This window comes from Onychomys torridus, chromosome 23 (assembly GCF_903995425.1).
Source record: "Onychomys torridus chromosome 23, mOncTor1.1, whole genome shotgun sequence".
NCBI lineage: Eukaryota > Metazoa > Chordata > Mammalia > Rodentia > Cricetidae > Onychomys > Onychomys torridus.
The window spans coordinates 20,558,272-20,573,884 of NC_050465.1; the positions used below are offsets into that span (position 1 = coordinate 20,558,272).

Sequence of the window (15,613 nt, forward strand, 5' to 3'; positions counted from 1 at the left end):
ATTATAGACAATACATTCATCCTAGCCCATAGCTTTCATCACGTGACCATGCTTTATGTATCTGTTTCCATAGTGGATGACAATTAGCTATTGTCAACCGTGCTTCAGTGAATATTCTTCTCCAGGTCTTCACGTGTACAGGTTTACATGCTTTTTTTTTTTTATTCTGAGTTGACTTTTAATCACTTTCCTGATTGTAATAAGAAAAAGATACTTGGCCAGGCAGTGGTGGCACACGCCTTTAATCCCAGCACTTGGGAGGCAGAGGCAGGTGGATCTCTGTAAGTTCGAGGCCAACCTGGTCTACAGAGTGAGTTCCAGGAAAGGTGAAAAGCTACACAGTGAAACCCTGTCTCGAAAAACCAAAAAAAAAAAAAAAGATACTCAGTAAAACTTAAAATATTTATTAGTATGAATCATACCAATGGTTAAAATCAAAAGCAACTGATAAAAATGAGCACAAGGGAGATGCTTTATCATAGAACAGAGTACAAGATGCGAAGGTCCCGGGTGTCTGGGGAGGGATTGTCTAAGTACAAAACCTGGGTCCAGCCCAAGTGGAAACCCTTTACAAAACCACCAGAAAGGGTGACAGTCTGTGTGATGGCATGACTGCTGGGTCACTGGGTGTCACAACAATGGTGAAAGGCATGATCAGGTCTGAACACAGCCAGAGCTCTTGGCTGATGACTGGCTTCTTACTCCCTGCCCCGAACATTGCCGAGTGGCAAGGAGGGAAGCCTATACAGGCCATAGTCCTTAATAGCAGAGGAAATGTTTCAATCCTCCAAACCTCCCTCAGGAAAGAGTGGGATCCCCACTGGGGCACAGCCCTTACTACTGGCTAGAATGCAGGTTAGTCTGCAAGGTAACATCTTATTCAGTACCCTAATGTACCATTTTTTACTAAAAAATGGCAAGTCAATTCTGTACCTATGTAAAACATTTGCACAACTCTACCACTGTCCTCAGGGATTTCTGCTGAGAAGGAATCCCTTTGACGATATGTGCCTCACTTACAGACACAAGGTCATGAGCCAAACCAGCCACTCTAAAATGGATTACATGTAGGTGTAGCCAATATCAATCATATTTACACATATACAAACCTGCCACATGTGAGAGAAAGAAAATGGTGGTTGGGAAGGGAATTTTGGGAACAATGATAAGGATACCATATCCTGTGTCTAGAACAATTGTAATTTCTAGGTCTTTACAGACGTTTCTATGATTAAAGGTCAATTGTTAAAACAACCCAAAAGGAATCCCAGGCCAAGAGGAGAAAGGCACAAAGGCTACAGCATCTACCTGCAGAGAAGGCCCAAGATGGTATGAATATTTGTGTGCCCAAGTGCCACACACTCTCTGTTTGACACACACACACACGTACTTACCCTCTGCCTAGCTTTGACATCAATGGCAATGCAGCCTAGAAAAAGCATGGTTTCATTCCCTCGTATGCTTCTCCAAAACACCCAGGAGGGCTCACTGTCAGGGTGAAGCCCAGACAATTCATGTAAAATTCAACCACTGCAAACACAATCCAAAGCCATGACATTCTTTTCTGGGAACAGTACCATCTCGGCTTGGAAATCCAGACAGCTAAGCTATACCAATGCAAGTTCCCAGAAAAAGTTTCCCTAAAACAGGGGAAGGTTCAAACATAAGCTTGATACTACCTGGAGAGAGGCCTTTTCAGTTTCAACTCTAGTTTTTTGTTTGTCTCACCTGTGGTGAGTGGATTCATGTCTTTTGTTGGCACACAGAATCCTGTCAGGCAGTGACGCTTGGCAGCATGGGACAGACGCTGACTGTCCTTGAGAAGGCCCTATTACAACAGACAGATGCCATTTGCTAACAGTGTTGGAGATGTCTGTTATGGGACACTGGGGGACACTCTTGAATAAAGACAAGGATTTTCCATCCTTCGTATTCTAAGATTCCGTTAACTCCCAAGTTGAGGAAGAACGTATGTGGGTGTACACATCCTGGAGTTGAAAACTACCGTCTATGACTGGAACCTTGCTCTGTCTGCTTGATGGCCATTCTCTCTAAGGCTGGAAAAGCTTAAAGTATGGTCTTCTGATTTTTATACTTTGGGGGTCCAGAATTTTAAGGTGGTAACATTCCTCTGGCTGGTTTGCTACAACCCATGATTAGCTGCTATTAATAGAAGTTTGCCCTACAATTTAGACTCAACATCCTCTGGTTAGTTTTTTCCCTTAGACACTATGGCATAGACTCCTAGTAAAACAATGCTCTGTGAATTAATCATCTCCAAGAGTAGAAGGTTACTGTAAAGGAGAGGATGCATGCTGGGTGGTGCCCTGAACGCTATTTATATCCTCCACCTACCATTGCTTACATACCAACTACTTAACTCTTTTAAACCGGGCACCCCATCCCCAGAATTATGTGTAACGTTCTAGTCTGGTTTGGTTGGTTGATGTATGACTGTACCTTAGAAAAATGTTCATCAATTACATGAAAAGAGGACACAGATGGCAGTTTCTAATACAACTTTTGTCTCTTTTGCAGAAAGTCAATTCTCAGTTTGAATGATGGTCCAGCTATACTTCTCTGATTTCCCTCAGAAGAACTCATAAAGGCTTGTTCCCAAAGCCAGCTGAAAGCTAACTTTCTATATTGCCTTTGCCTTTTGGTGAACTGGCCAGAGAAAAAGACCATGGCCCTGTAAAAGTTACTGGAATCTGACTAGATGACATCCAAGGTCAGAGAAGCACAGCAGGGCAAGGTTTGTGAACAAATCTAAAAATTTTCTAATGTTTCTTTAACAAAAAAACGGCAACTATACCTATGACCTAGTAAGTACAACCCCTGCTGTGTGCATTTTATAAACTGAAGGCCATGTTGTGGAGGTACAGTGAGTTTTCCCGAGTTTTCGATAATCTCTTCTCAGGGACCTTCCCTACTCAGCATCCTGCAGGTCTCCCAGCATGCAATGCTGCTCACTCTCCAGCAGGCAGGCAGTCCCGAGGGTAGGGTCCTTCTGTGCGCCCCAGACACTGGAGAGGGCTCTGGCTTCCTCCTTTGTGCTCCATATGGCCCTTGGGTCAGCAGCACCGCCGGCTGGCTTGCAAGCTCTGGTTCCCAAGCTTGATCCCTCCACTGTTTCCATTTTCATGGGGGTCCAAGGGTGGGATCTGGCGGCCTGCATGGCGAGAAAGGGGGAAGAGGCCAAAATTGAAGTTCTCTTATTTTAAAGTTGTCCTGTTTGGGTGCAGAAAACAGCAGTACCTGGGGGGAGGGGCTAGCTCCTTCCTCCTTTCTCTCCCAGTCTCCTTTCTCTTTTCCTCCCTCCCTCCAGCCTTCCTTCCCTGCCCTCCCTTCTTCTCCCCTTCTTTTCTTTCGGTGCTTCCACATGAAGTCAAATTCATGTTTAAAAGGCTGAGGGACATTACCAGCAGTTTCCTGGCCATGCAAACATCCCAGGGACAGGAGAAGGCATCCATTCACTCAGCAGATCTACCTTGCCAGGGATCTACATCGCCCAGGGCCCTAGCCTTGCCAGGAAGTCTGCTTTGTAGGGCTTCAACAGGAACCGCGAGCATTTTTCTGTCTTTTCTGCCTCCCACAAAGAGAACTGGGCTGGGAACTGCAATCTTCGAAGACCTACCATGGGCTGGCATGCAATGCACCAGCCTTGCTCGGCTCATTAGCCAGAAGGACCTCAGGAAATATTTCCCAGGAGGCAGTCCTTTAACATCATATACAAACAACCTTATTTGGACTTCACTGAGTTTTAACTTTCGTTAAATAAACACAAAGTAACAATTAAGAAGACAAAGGGAAGAAGGGATAACAACAGCTAAACGTCTGGGCTGTTTTTAGTGGACTGTGCCAACAGTCCCAGGTCTCTATGGTTGTACTAAAAACCACCGGGTTGTGCACGTGACACAGGTGGGCTCCGAGGCATGTGAACTTCATCTTAAGAGAGCCGTTCCTCTAAAGCACAGGGAAATCTAGAAACAGCATGCTTAGGCAGCCAACACCAAAGATTCATCTTTGACCCTTCCCAGCAAGTCTTAAGATGTCCGCTGTCACCACCACTTTCTGTGACTTTGCTGAAGGACAGGCCAAAACCAAATAGTGGTTCTTAGTATAACGCACATGGATTATAATTGTAATTCCACCAGATCTTCAACCCTTGTTCTATCCACAGTCTCTTTTTCTTTTTCTTTCTCTCTCTCTCTCTTCTATTTTTCTATTCATCCTGAAAAAACACATGTAACACTAGCTCTAAAATGGAAGATTAAAACACACACAGACACAGACACACACACACACACACACACACACACACACACACACACACAAATAAATTGTTTCCAAAGACTAAAGATTTTTGCTTTTGCTTTCATGGCAAACAAATGCTCCCTGTTTGGACCAAGTACAGAACCGAAAGACTCAGAGGCTGAAGGCCTTTGGCATAATATGCGATTTCTGGGGGTTTAATGTGCTGTGCAGATGGAGTGATGTAGATACTTGGCAAAGTACAAGCAGAGACATTTGCTCTCTGGCCTTGGACTCAAGGTTAACGTAGAAATGAGTGTCTGACTCAGAGTGAGGACAAGTTCCCAACAATCTCTACAACCACATCTTCTGACATCTTGCATAGCCAACAAGTTATACAAACTTCTGCAGGCTGTTCTTAAAAAAAAGAAAAGAAAAGAAAGAAAGAAAGAGTTCAGCAGAAACAATAGGATTGTACTTCCCTCTCCGAGACATGTCCCCACTTGTCGTCACAATTGAAAGGAAGTTAAAAATAAAAATGCTCTTTTTATTTACTACTGTGTCAACCTGAAGTAGTAAATAAAAAAGAAAGTCCTGGTCCCCGCCCCAGTCACATCCTGCCAATAAAGTGCGGCCTGCTCCTCAGGCCAGTCGTGTGTTCAGAGGTCCAACGGTGTCACTCTACGTAGTTATTTAAATAGATAATTAGCTTTTGCGTCTGAATTTTTTGGATAAGACTATAATTCTAAGTAATACAATATGGTTGACTTAAAAGATAGGAGCTATTTACTGATGAATATGGAACATTAAAATTTCAGCATGTGTGCCAGGCAGTGGTGCGCGGCTTTAATCCCAGTACTAGGGAGGCAGAGGCAGACAGATCTCTGTTGAGTTTGTGGCCCTGGTCTACAGAGCTAGTTAGTTCCAGAACAGCCAAGGCTACATAGAGAAACCCTGTCTTGAAAAACCAACAACAACAACACCAATTTAGCATTTGTAACAATGACACAACCCACGTCCCATAGACACTTTCGTGCTGCCTCATGTGAACACCAACACTAGCTAAACTGCGCTCACCTTCCAGGCCTCCTTCACGTACCTTTCATAATTCTATGTGAAGAAATGCAGATAAAGTACGTCAATGTGATGTTTATTAAAGTGATACAGAAGAGTGACAGCCTAGAAACACCGCGCACATCATGAGCACACCAGGAGCACCAGGTGACCTACCGTCCGTCCGTCCGTCCACACTCCCATCCTTCCGCCTCCTTTCCTGCTCTCAATTAGGCAACAGGCTTTGACGTCATATGTACAAACAGCCTCCCTGCCTGTGTTTTAAACCGCTGGCAAGGTTTTCAAACAAGTTGCCAAACGTGGCTTCTTAGGGCTGCTCATAGTATCTAGAGCCTCGTGAGAACTGGACACAATGGTCCTCCAGTTACAGCACAGAGCTGAGTCCTCAAGGTACTCACTGAAGTTCCTGGGTTCTTATGTCCAAGGACAAAGGATTGCACCGGGGACATACAGTCAGTAATAGAAGCAGAGAGTTTATTAAGAAAGAGAACAGGGTGGTGGTGGCGCAGCCTTTAATCTCAGCACTTGGGAGGCAGAGGCAGGCGGCTCAGTGAGTTTGAGGCCAGCCTGGTCTACAGAGCGAGATCCAGGACAGCCAGGACTGTTTCACAGAGAAACTTTGCCTCAAAAAACCAAAAAAAGAAAGAAAGGGAGGGAGGGAGGGAGGGAGGGGAGGGAGGGAGGGAGGGAGGGGAAAGAAAGAAAGAAAGAAAGAAAGAAAGAAAGAAAGAAAGAAAGAAAGAAAGAAGAAAAGAAAGAAAGAGAGAGAGAAAGAAAAAGAGAGAGAGAGAGAGAGAGATTCTGGCAATGGGAATGGGCTAGCAGGCTGGGAGAAAGTATGGGCTGAAATGCACTGGGCCAGTAGGCTCTGAACCTTTTAGAGTTCATTTCCACAGGTATGGGCTCTTCACACGTGCCCCTGTAGTCTGGGTGGGGAAGGGTTCTCAGCCTTTGTAAAGTTTTTTGTTGACTAGATTCTCTCCTCATGCCATGCCTTTTACCACCCCCCCTTAATCCTCAGAAGTTATGCTTCAAGACCAGTCCCCAGTGGACAACTGAAACCATGAAGAGTACCAAACACTTGGCTACCTCCCTTTCCTATACAAATATACCTATGATAAGGTTTCACCTGTAAATTAGATAGATTAGGAGATTTATAAAGTAAGAAGTCATACATTAGAACAATTATAACAGCAGCAGGTTGTATTAAAAGTGAAAACGTGATTTTTTTTTTAATTTCTGGGATTTTCATTTAGTACTTTCAGGCTATGGTTGCTACTAAAACCATGGACAAGGGAAAGGTGCTACATTTCTCAGAGGCAAAATCGATGTAGTTTCTTCGGACTTCATCTTTATCTTTGGGTAGGAGCATTTTGAGATTTGAGAATCAGTTACCCAGTTAAATGAGCCTGGATCAGTCATGTAAAATCCCTGAGCAATTCTTCCCCCCACTATAAAAAGCATGTGAGACAGTAAACTCGACAGCTCCTACACACTCTATCTGTCCGTTATTAATATGCTAGGGACTCGGAACAATGATGGGGATTCCCTGCAGCAGCAGGCTCCAGCCAGGACTCAGTGGCCTTTGCATGGGAAGAAATGCCCAGTGCTTGTGACCAGGAGACGTGGTTGATTCTCAAGGTTCATTTAGCAGGGAATCCTGTTTCTTTGGAGACCACTCTGCCTGGGAACATCACATAGTTCCAACTTCAAACAGTGTGAGGAAATAAAGTGCACCCACTTTACAATGAGACAGAGGCCTGAATCCCAACGGTGAGCCAAGCACCCTTCAAGAACTAAGCAAACAACACTGTGGAAATAAGTGCTGTGCTCCGAGGCATTCAGAACTTGCTAGGTAAGTGTTCTCAAACAAAAGAACGGTTCTGGAAAGTGGCCACAGCATTCTGCACCAAGGAGACTCCCTGGAACACAGCTCACAGGATTTCATTTACCTGGACACAGAGTTGAGCTAAAACACACAGACAACGTCTGCACAGGCTCAGATTGGTCTCTGGATGTTTCTGCTCCTACATAGTGTCCTCCAAGCGTGCAGCCTCCACAAGATGTTCTTGAACACGAATCCCAGGCCAGCGTGTTTATTTTAACACAGTTTGGATTGTGTAAGATGCTCTTGGGGAGAAGTTAAAAAGACTTTTTTTTTTCCTCTCCGTTTTCCTGAATGTTGACAGTCCAGGAGAAAAGCATGCTTTACGAACACTTCCTCAGGAATGCAAAACATGGAAATAAATTCCAAACCTATGAGTTTAGGCCAGCTTGGCTGGGGCAGCCGTTCGAATACACACAAAGAATAAAGCAGTGTGCTCCCTGCAGCTGCTCCCTCGGATATGCTCCATGTCCGCACGCTCCGACTTCTCTGCAACAGCTCTGTTGTCTGTCCCTTCTTTAACTCCATTCTCAAGTGGTTTGACTCTCTTTCCTTCGGTGTCCAGTGCATCTCAAAGTTGCTATGTGACTGCTGCTGATCTTGATTCTCAGAATCGTCCAGACTGATCAAGTTTGCTAGGACTTGACAGGACTTAACTCTTTGTTGTTGTTTGTTTTTTGTTTTTTGTTTTTCCAGACAGGGTTTCTTTGTGTAGTTTTGCACCTTTCCTGGAACTCTCTTTGGAGACCAAGCTGGCCTCGAACTCACAGAGATCTGCCTGCCTCTGCCTCCCAAGTGCTGGGATTAAAGGCATGCGCCACCACTACCCGGCTTACTTAACTCTAGATAACCTCCTGGAAGCTTCTGCTTTAAGAAAGGCAGTCTTTGTGGAACACTGCCGTGGCTCATACATGACCAGGGATCACGCCAATAGATTGTCCTCTGGTTACAATAACAGAGATGGTGCTAGAAAGCTTTTGTTTTGTTTTGTTTTGTTTTGTTGTTTTTGAGACAGGGTCTCTCTTTGTAGCCCTGACTGTCGCGGAACTCACTATGTAGTCTAGTCTAGCCACAGACTCACAGAGATCCACCTGCCTCTTCAGGAGTGCTGAGATCAAAGGCATGCACCACTCACATCCTACCCAACTTGTTCTGCCATGTTTTGTGGACGTCCACAGGAGACCTGCCCTTTCCTGAATAGAAGGGAGGAGTGGATGGGGCAGGGGGCAGAGGAGAGGTTGGAGGGGAGGGACTGGGAAGAGAGGAGGGAGAGGAAGAGGGGACTAGAGGGGAGGGAGAGAGGTTGGGATGTTAAATAAATACAGAGTAAAAGGAAAACTTTCACTATTAGGATAGAGTCTGATGTGAGGAGTGAGCTCAGATCCTACAGAGGACCAGAACAGACCAGGAGGCAGATGCCACACTTGGTGAGGAAACGCACAGAAAGCTCAGGTCCAAGATGATGGGAGCCATAGTACGCACAATGAAAAAAAGCAGGAAGGAAAAAGACAAAGAGCCATGAGGAAATCCCAGGCAAGACCTGACAGATGAGTAGAAATGAGAATATGAAAGTTGCAGTCATAAGTTTTCTCAGGTCCCGCCCAGGCCGGAGGTCCCGCCCAGGCCCACGGTCCCGCAGCCACTTATAAAATAACCATTCAGAGGCTTAATATTATTTACAAACTGTATGGCCTATGACAGGCTTCTTGCTAGCTAGCTCTTATAGTTTAACTCATAACTATTAATCTATGTATCGCCATGTATTTACCTGCATCCCATGACATGTTGTCCCTAGGATGGCAATCTGAGGTCTCCCTGACTCCGCCTTTCTCTTTCCTGCCTCTCTCCTTGGAGCTCCTGCCTGCCTCTTAGCTGCCTTGCCATAGGTCAAAGCAGCTTATTTGCTAACCAATGGGAACAACACATATTCAGAATGTATAGAAAGACATCCCCCAGCAGAAAGTAGAGACCCCCAAATTCGGAAGTTAAAAAAGTCTAGGGAGCCAGATAAGGATGTAGCTCAAGGTTAGAGTGCTTGCCTAGTCTGGCTTCATTCCCAGAACTACAAAATAAAGAAATAAACATTAACCACAAAAACACATTTTATTCAAATATGTCATAACAATTCTAACACATATTCTGGTTTAAAAAAAAAACATTTAAAAAATGTCTAGGGAGCCAAAGCCATGGCTATGCTACAAGGTGGGGAGGAGAGGGGGCTGTTCCCATTGGCTACCAACCTAAGGACTTCAACAGCCATTGTTGTCAGATTTCAATGGGAGTGACTTCAATGGGAAGACTGTTGCTATGAAAAAAATGAAAATCTCCCTTCCCCTTTTGTTCTTGAAACTGATACTTTTTCTAAAAATCATCTTTTGGTTTACAGAGAAAATTGCACACTTAAGCTCTTACATGTCTCTGTCTTTATCTCCCAGCTCCTGTTGTTAGTGCCTGGCTTTAGTATAAGATGCCAGTTCCAACTGATGAGCTAATATTAACCACTACTGCTAACTGCAGCCCACAGTGTTTGCACAGGGCTCTCTTTGTTATACATCCTGTGGATTTTGGTAAATGTTCAATGACATGTCTCCATCCTTATAGCATCAAATAGAATCATTTCACCACCCTAAAAATTCCCCCATGCCTTATTTCCTCCCTGTCCTGGTTTTTGTCAACTTGACACAAGCTAAAGCCGTCTAGGAAGAGGGTTCTCGATTGAGAAGATGCCCCCATGACACTGGCCTGTAGGCAAGCCTATGGGCATTTTCTTGATTGTGATGGAATATTCCCACTGTGGATATTGCTATCCCTAAGCAGGTGGTCCTGGGGTGTACAAGAAAGAAAGCTACACAGGCCAGGAGGAGCAAGCCAGTAAGCAGCATTCCTCCATGCCTCTGCATCAGTTCCTGCCTCCAGGCTTCTCCCTTGAGCTCCTGTCCAGACTTCCTTCGTGACGTACTGTATAGGCTGTAAGATGAAATAAACCCTTTCCTCCTCAACTTGCTTTTGGTCATGGTGTTTATCACAGCAAGAGATACCTAACTAGGACACCCACCCCCCAAACCTGACAACTACTGAATGGACCTATTTACCTAACAATAAAAATGAAATTCAAAATATTTACTGATGAGAGTAATGTTTGGGACTCCCTTTAAAGCCATATAGGGTGAGGAGATGAGAGATGGGATATGCTTCTGTGCTCATGGTGATTCAGTTAACTTATGTACTGTAAGTTTGACATTTTCTATAATAAAGTCATTTTCCAAGGTTGCCCAGAATGCACCATTACAAAGGGGCCATGGATGGCAATTTCACTGGCAACCTTATAAGAAAGAGGGTCTTGGGAGAACACATTATTTATTATTATATGTTATATGGTTTGACTATATAAAATCAGGATTTTATATAAACTACTCTCTGGCTTATTTTTCCACAATTTGTCTTTTTAGGTCAGTAACCAGAGTCTCATCATCATTTTAAACACTGGTTTACATTAGTATACTATGATTTGAGAAAAAAATTTCTCAACTTCAGTGCAGTTTAGTCATTTCCTGTTTCCTACTGGTGTGGATAATTTTACCAGAAAACTGCTGTACAAAGTCAGGAACCAGGGGCAGCCCAGACTTAAAGCTGAGAGCATATGACTTCATGTACTGGCCTCTTACTTACTAGCTATGAGACACAGCAAGTCACAAGATGGTGTCCTCATAGTAAAATAGGGAGGACAGAGTGTGAGTGGACATTCACAGCCTAGAGAAGGACGTCCCACTGCAAGAGTGCCTGCTTCATAGTGAATGAGACACCAATGGGCTAACACACATTTTAGCTGTTCCAACAATGGCAAGGAACAAGAGCAGCACTCACAAGAAGTACCACTACACTTGGTCCCTGGATCTGCCTGTTTCTCAGGCTTTGATTCATGGTTGGTTGCACTGTCCATCAAAACCACACAGTTAGGTCTATGATGGCTGTGTCTGTATTGAACATACACAGACTCTTTCTTGTCATTATACCCTAAACAATACAGTATAACAACTCTTCATAGAGTATCGACTATGCTTGGGTATAAATAATCCAGAGATCAGGGAGTGTGTGCTTACATATAAATGCTACGGTATTTTAGATAGGAGCTTGGGCAACTGTAGATGTGGTGCCCTGGAGGGTCCTACAACTAAATCCCATAGATACAGGGCCAACAACATTGTGCTTTGTACAACTGAGAATCCCTGAGAACTGCTTGGTGTGAGAACTCCCATATCAGCGTCTTCTCTGCTGGCATTTGCTGAATTAACTGTTTTGGTGATAAAGAAGGGACTGTCCTTGCCTTTATCTTCAGTGACAGCTTGCTGTACTGTTACAAAATTTTCAAAGGTTTTTGTTTTGCTTCCAAACGTCTTTAACACACTCTAAACCAAGTAACTACCACAGAATTACAAAACGCAGCTCCATACAACAGCCAGCACGCTGTGGAACAAATGATTGCAGAACAAGACACGTTGCCATCTTTCCTATCTTCTGATCCTTCTGAGCCAGGGCTGCTTCCATCTCTAGCTGTCTGTGCCTTCAAAACAATCTAACCAGCACACAGGGAGCTGGTTAGATATTAGCAGGCTTGAAAGGACACTGAGGATGGACCCCAACCTTGAAGTCTGCAGATCGGAAAGCCAGGAACTGAAACTGCAAGACTCTGTTTGCTGGTCAAAGGGATAGGATCTGAGTCATAGCATGTGGTCCTGGGTGGGGACATACCCTTCTGAATGCCCCTAAGATCAACAGATAGCTGGAGGTTTCTAGTAGTGAACAAGGACGCAGCAGGTCCTCTCACCTAATAGTTCATTCAGATGGGTCTACCAGTCACTTAGATTGCCGGGAAAATGCCCCTCAGGATAATCTAGAGGATTAGAAATGGTAAAAAGCCTGCCTAAAATATAGATTGACACAATAGTCTCTTTGGCCATTCTAGTCGGTTAAAAATTCCCCACATCACCATCTGATAAATGCTGCCTATCTCCTACTATGCTCTGTGTATCTTACCTGAACTCTTTCAACTGAGCTCACAAGGACCAGAGAGCCAAAGGGAGGTCAGAGAGAGAGTCTGCTAGACAGAAACTAAACCAAAGCATTTCTCACTTGTTCTTACACTAACAAGAAATGCCCCCAAAACAAAGAAGCCACAGCCCACTGCTCACAAAGTCTCCGGGGTATTTTGCAGGAGAAAAATTAGAGCGCCTTGACAAAAAGCATCCAATGGAAGAAGGGGTGGATTTGGGTTCATGGTCCAGAGCGGAGGGGGGGGGGGGTGGCAGCAGGTGGCTGGAGCAAGAAACAAACAAAAAGCGGAGAGAGGGAAAACGAAGTGGGGTGAAGCTATAAATTCTTAAAGCCCTCCTCCAGCATGGCTCTACCCCCTAAAGGTGCCAAAAGCCCCAAACAGCACCGCTAACTGAGGGCCAAGTGTTCATCCAAACCACCCCACTGACCCCTTCTGAAATTATCTTCCAAAGTCCAAATGAAGATCATGCCTTCACCTAAGTAGAGGTCTCTGAGGAAGGACCTCCACTGGGCTCCTGTCTCCTCTATTGCAAATTCACTGATCATGCCAGCCGCTTGAACACTGCCTAGATGTTCCTTCTCCTAAGGAGGAATGCTCTGGTAAATGTTAACTTGCTTAACCTAAGTGAGACTTTCCATTGCGTTCGGAATATCACATCCTTTCTTCATCGCGAGACTCTGTCTCTGGCTTCCACCTCCCGCTGCTGCCCCCAGCTGATGCTACACATCAGTTTCCAGTTCAGGGCCTTAACTACAGTTTTCCCAGGTTAATCTTAGGAGCATCTATCCAGTCAATTTTCAGCTTCAGATTAACCATTTCCTTGGGAAGGCACTCTTCAGCAACCCGAAGTCCCCACCTGTCACTCTCTCTTTTAGTCCCCGCCCTGTGGTTTCCTGGCACTACGGCCACTGTCTTTTGTTCACTGTGAGGTCCAGCATGACGTCAAGCTCATAAAAGCATACACTATGTATTTTCCGAATAAATGAAATGAGAGTCTAGGCTTGTCCAATTTGTTGGCATTGTTCAGACTTACGTCACCACAGAAACGTAATAACATTTCTTTTGCTCTAGTGAGCCCATCAAAAATGTTACTTCCTAGAACATTCTGAGATCAGGATGAGACCTAAATTCAAACTGCAAGAGGAGAAGGAGGAGCATCCACTGTGGTTCGGGGTCACAACTGAAACAAGGAAGAAATAAGAGGCAGAGCTGAATTTCCAACACCCCAACCGTGGGTTTCCTCCCTCGTCTAGAGCAGAGAGCATTGTGCAGTGCCCCCAGAAAGCAGAAAGCAGCCATATAGTTTATTCTGGGTTTTTAAAACTGCAACAGCTGAGCAGCAACAGAATAGTCTTTGTGCTTTCTTATACGAAGTAAAAAAAAAAAAAATCAGCCAGGCGGCAGTGGTGCACGGGAGGCAGAGCCCGGGCAGATCTCTGTGAGTTTGAGGCCAGCCTGGTCTACAAAGCGAGAGCCAGGACAGGCACCAAAGCTACACAGAGAAACCTTGCTTCAAAAAACTAACAAATAAAGTGTACAATTATTTTCTTAACCAAGAAAGAAATATGAACAGCCTCTAGGTAAAAATGTACAGAAGAGAAAGAGTCCCACACAGCAGGGTTCAGCAGATCTGAAGATGGGCCCTAGAGGAGGGGCACCTGGAAGAACAGACACCAGGGGATGTGGTATCACAGAACAGATGGCCTGGACCAACTAGGACAGAGCAGCCTTTCCCGGGCAGCTGTAGTCTTCAAAAGACAGAACATTTTGGGTGAACAGTGTGCAGTTAAACAATGTATTGGCTTATGCTCAGAAAACACAGTTGTCTCATTTCTGGTTTATGAACACCCTGGGAATACAGAAGAAATGCATTTATATCTTCATCGAAGTCGGTGTGAAGTCATTTTGTGTAAGCACACCTTTGAAAGGGGCTGTTATTCTCACTGCTGTTCCTGGGTTTTTAATTGTATGTTTTCTCCTGGGCATGCTTGTCTCTGCAACACTGCTTTGAGAGCATAGGTGTCAGCAGTCTCTAGCTCTATTTTAAGCTTGGGTAGGAGCACACGTAACCTAAGTAGGAACCGTGAAAAGGAAATTAAAGTATGCCTGCTGCCGTGTGCTTGGGTGTCCTTGGAATTCTGTTCTAAATTAACCCATACTTTGGCTACAAAACCCTGTTTTGAAGCCATTCACCTGAAGGAGTAGCCAAAGAGCTCCTAGTAGTATCAGAGCTCACAGGTATGGGTTGGGAGAGACAGAGGTAGAAGTAGGTGGGTAGAGATAATAGACAGACAGACAGACAGACAAATAGATCAATAGAGACAGATATACTAGAATGGGGTGGACAGAGATGGATAGCTAGAAATAATGGGAAGAGATGGAAAATGATAGACAGGTGGATAGTGATAGCTAGAAGTATAGATGGATGGACACCGATACATAGACAGTAGACGGAAGTGTAAAGGCATAGAGAGGAGAGATGAGGGACAGATAGATAATGGATGTAGTGACATGACTAGATAGTCTGCCATGCTTTATTTGCTAAGTTATACTAAATTGTAATACACAGAATCAAACATTTGTTTACTTGACGTGGAAGAAGGGGAGACATGGGCTTATGTAGGAATTGCTTTGAAGCTGAAATGACTCCCTGCTTAAGCAAAAGACTGTTTTTCTAAATGATGTAGACCATTAGAAAATGAGGAACTAATTATTCAAAATCTACATCTGAACCACAGAGATCTCTGACATGGAAAGGGATTTAGAGTGGTTGAGTTATACAAAGGGATCACTCTGAGATGTTAATACTCAGTATCTAGGCTTTGGGGTTCAGGATTGTTCTCTCTGAGGTCTTTATCTGACTTTTTAAATAATGACTTTCATCAAGCTCAGAGAGTACCCTCGTGTAGAAATCGTGAGGTGAATTTGACGCATGTGAAAAACATCTTCCTGTCTGATCCCTGCCTCGCCTTGATTAAAGGAGCCCACTGAACAAAACACAAGAACTATAAATCAGAAGCATTGGGGTAACAGGTGAGGTAGCTCATTAAAACTGTCTGCAGCTGGTTGTGCTGGCTCTTGATTGTAACCCCAGTGCTCAGGAGGCTGAGAGAGAAGCATGTCTACAAGTTCAAGGCCAACCTAGGCTACAGTGCGAAACCCTACAAAAATAAATACAAAACAATGTTTAGGGAGTGAACATACCAGAAAAGCCTAACACCACTGGGAAAGAATCAGTTCACTTGAGGGCGTAAAGGGCCCAATGTAGGAAGTTCAAATCAAACCTCACGGTCTCTCAAATGGACCCAGGTACAGTACAGAGAGCATGTGCTCCTACAGCCCTGCTG

The 15,613-nt window shown here is 44.4% G+C and overlaps 1 protein-coding gene across 1 annotated transcript in view; it reads right to left on the reverse strand.

Annotated features, from left to right (window-relative positions):
• Window positions 1–388: 388 nt before the first annotated feature.
• Rab31 (RAB31, member RAS oncogene family) overlaps window positions 389–15,613 on the reverse strand; it is a 121,690-nt gene continuing 106,465 nt past the window's right edge. The window contains exon 7 of the mRNA XM_036173557.1: window positions 389–3,172. Coding sequence (XP_036029450.1) covers window positions 3,075–3,172 — 98 coding nt within the window. The 3' untranslated portion in view covers window positions 389–3,074. The remainder of the gene's footprint in view (window positions 3,173–15,613) is intronic.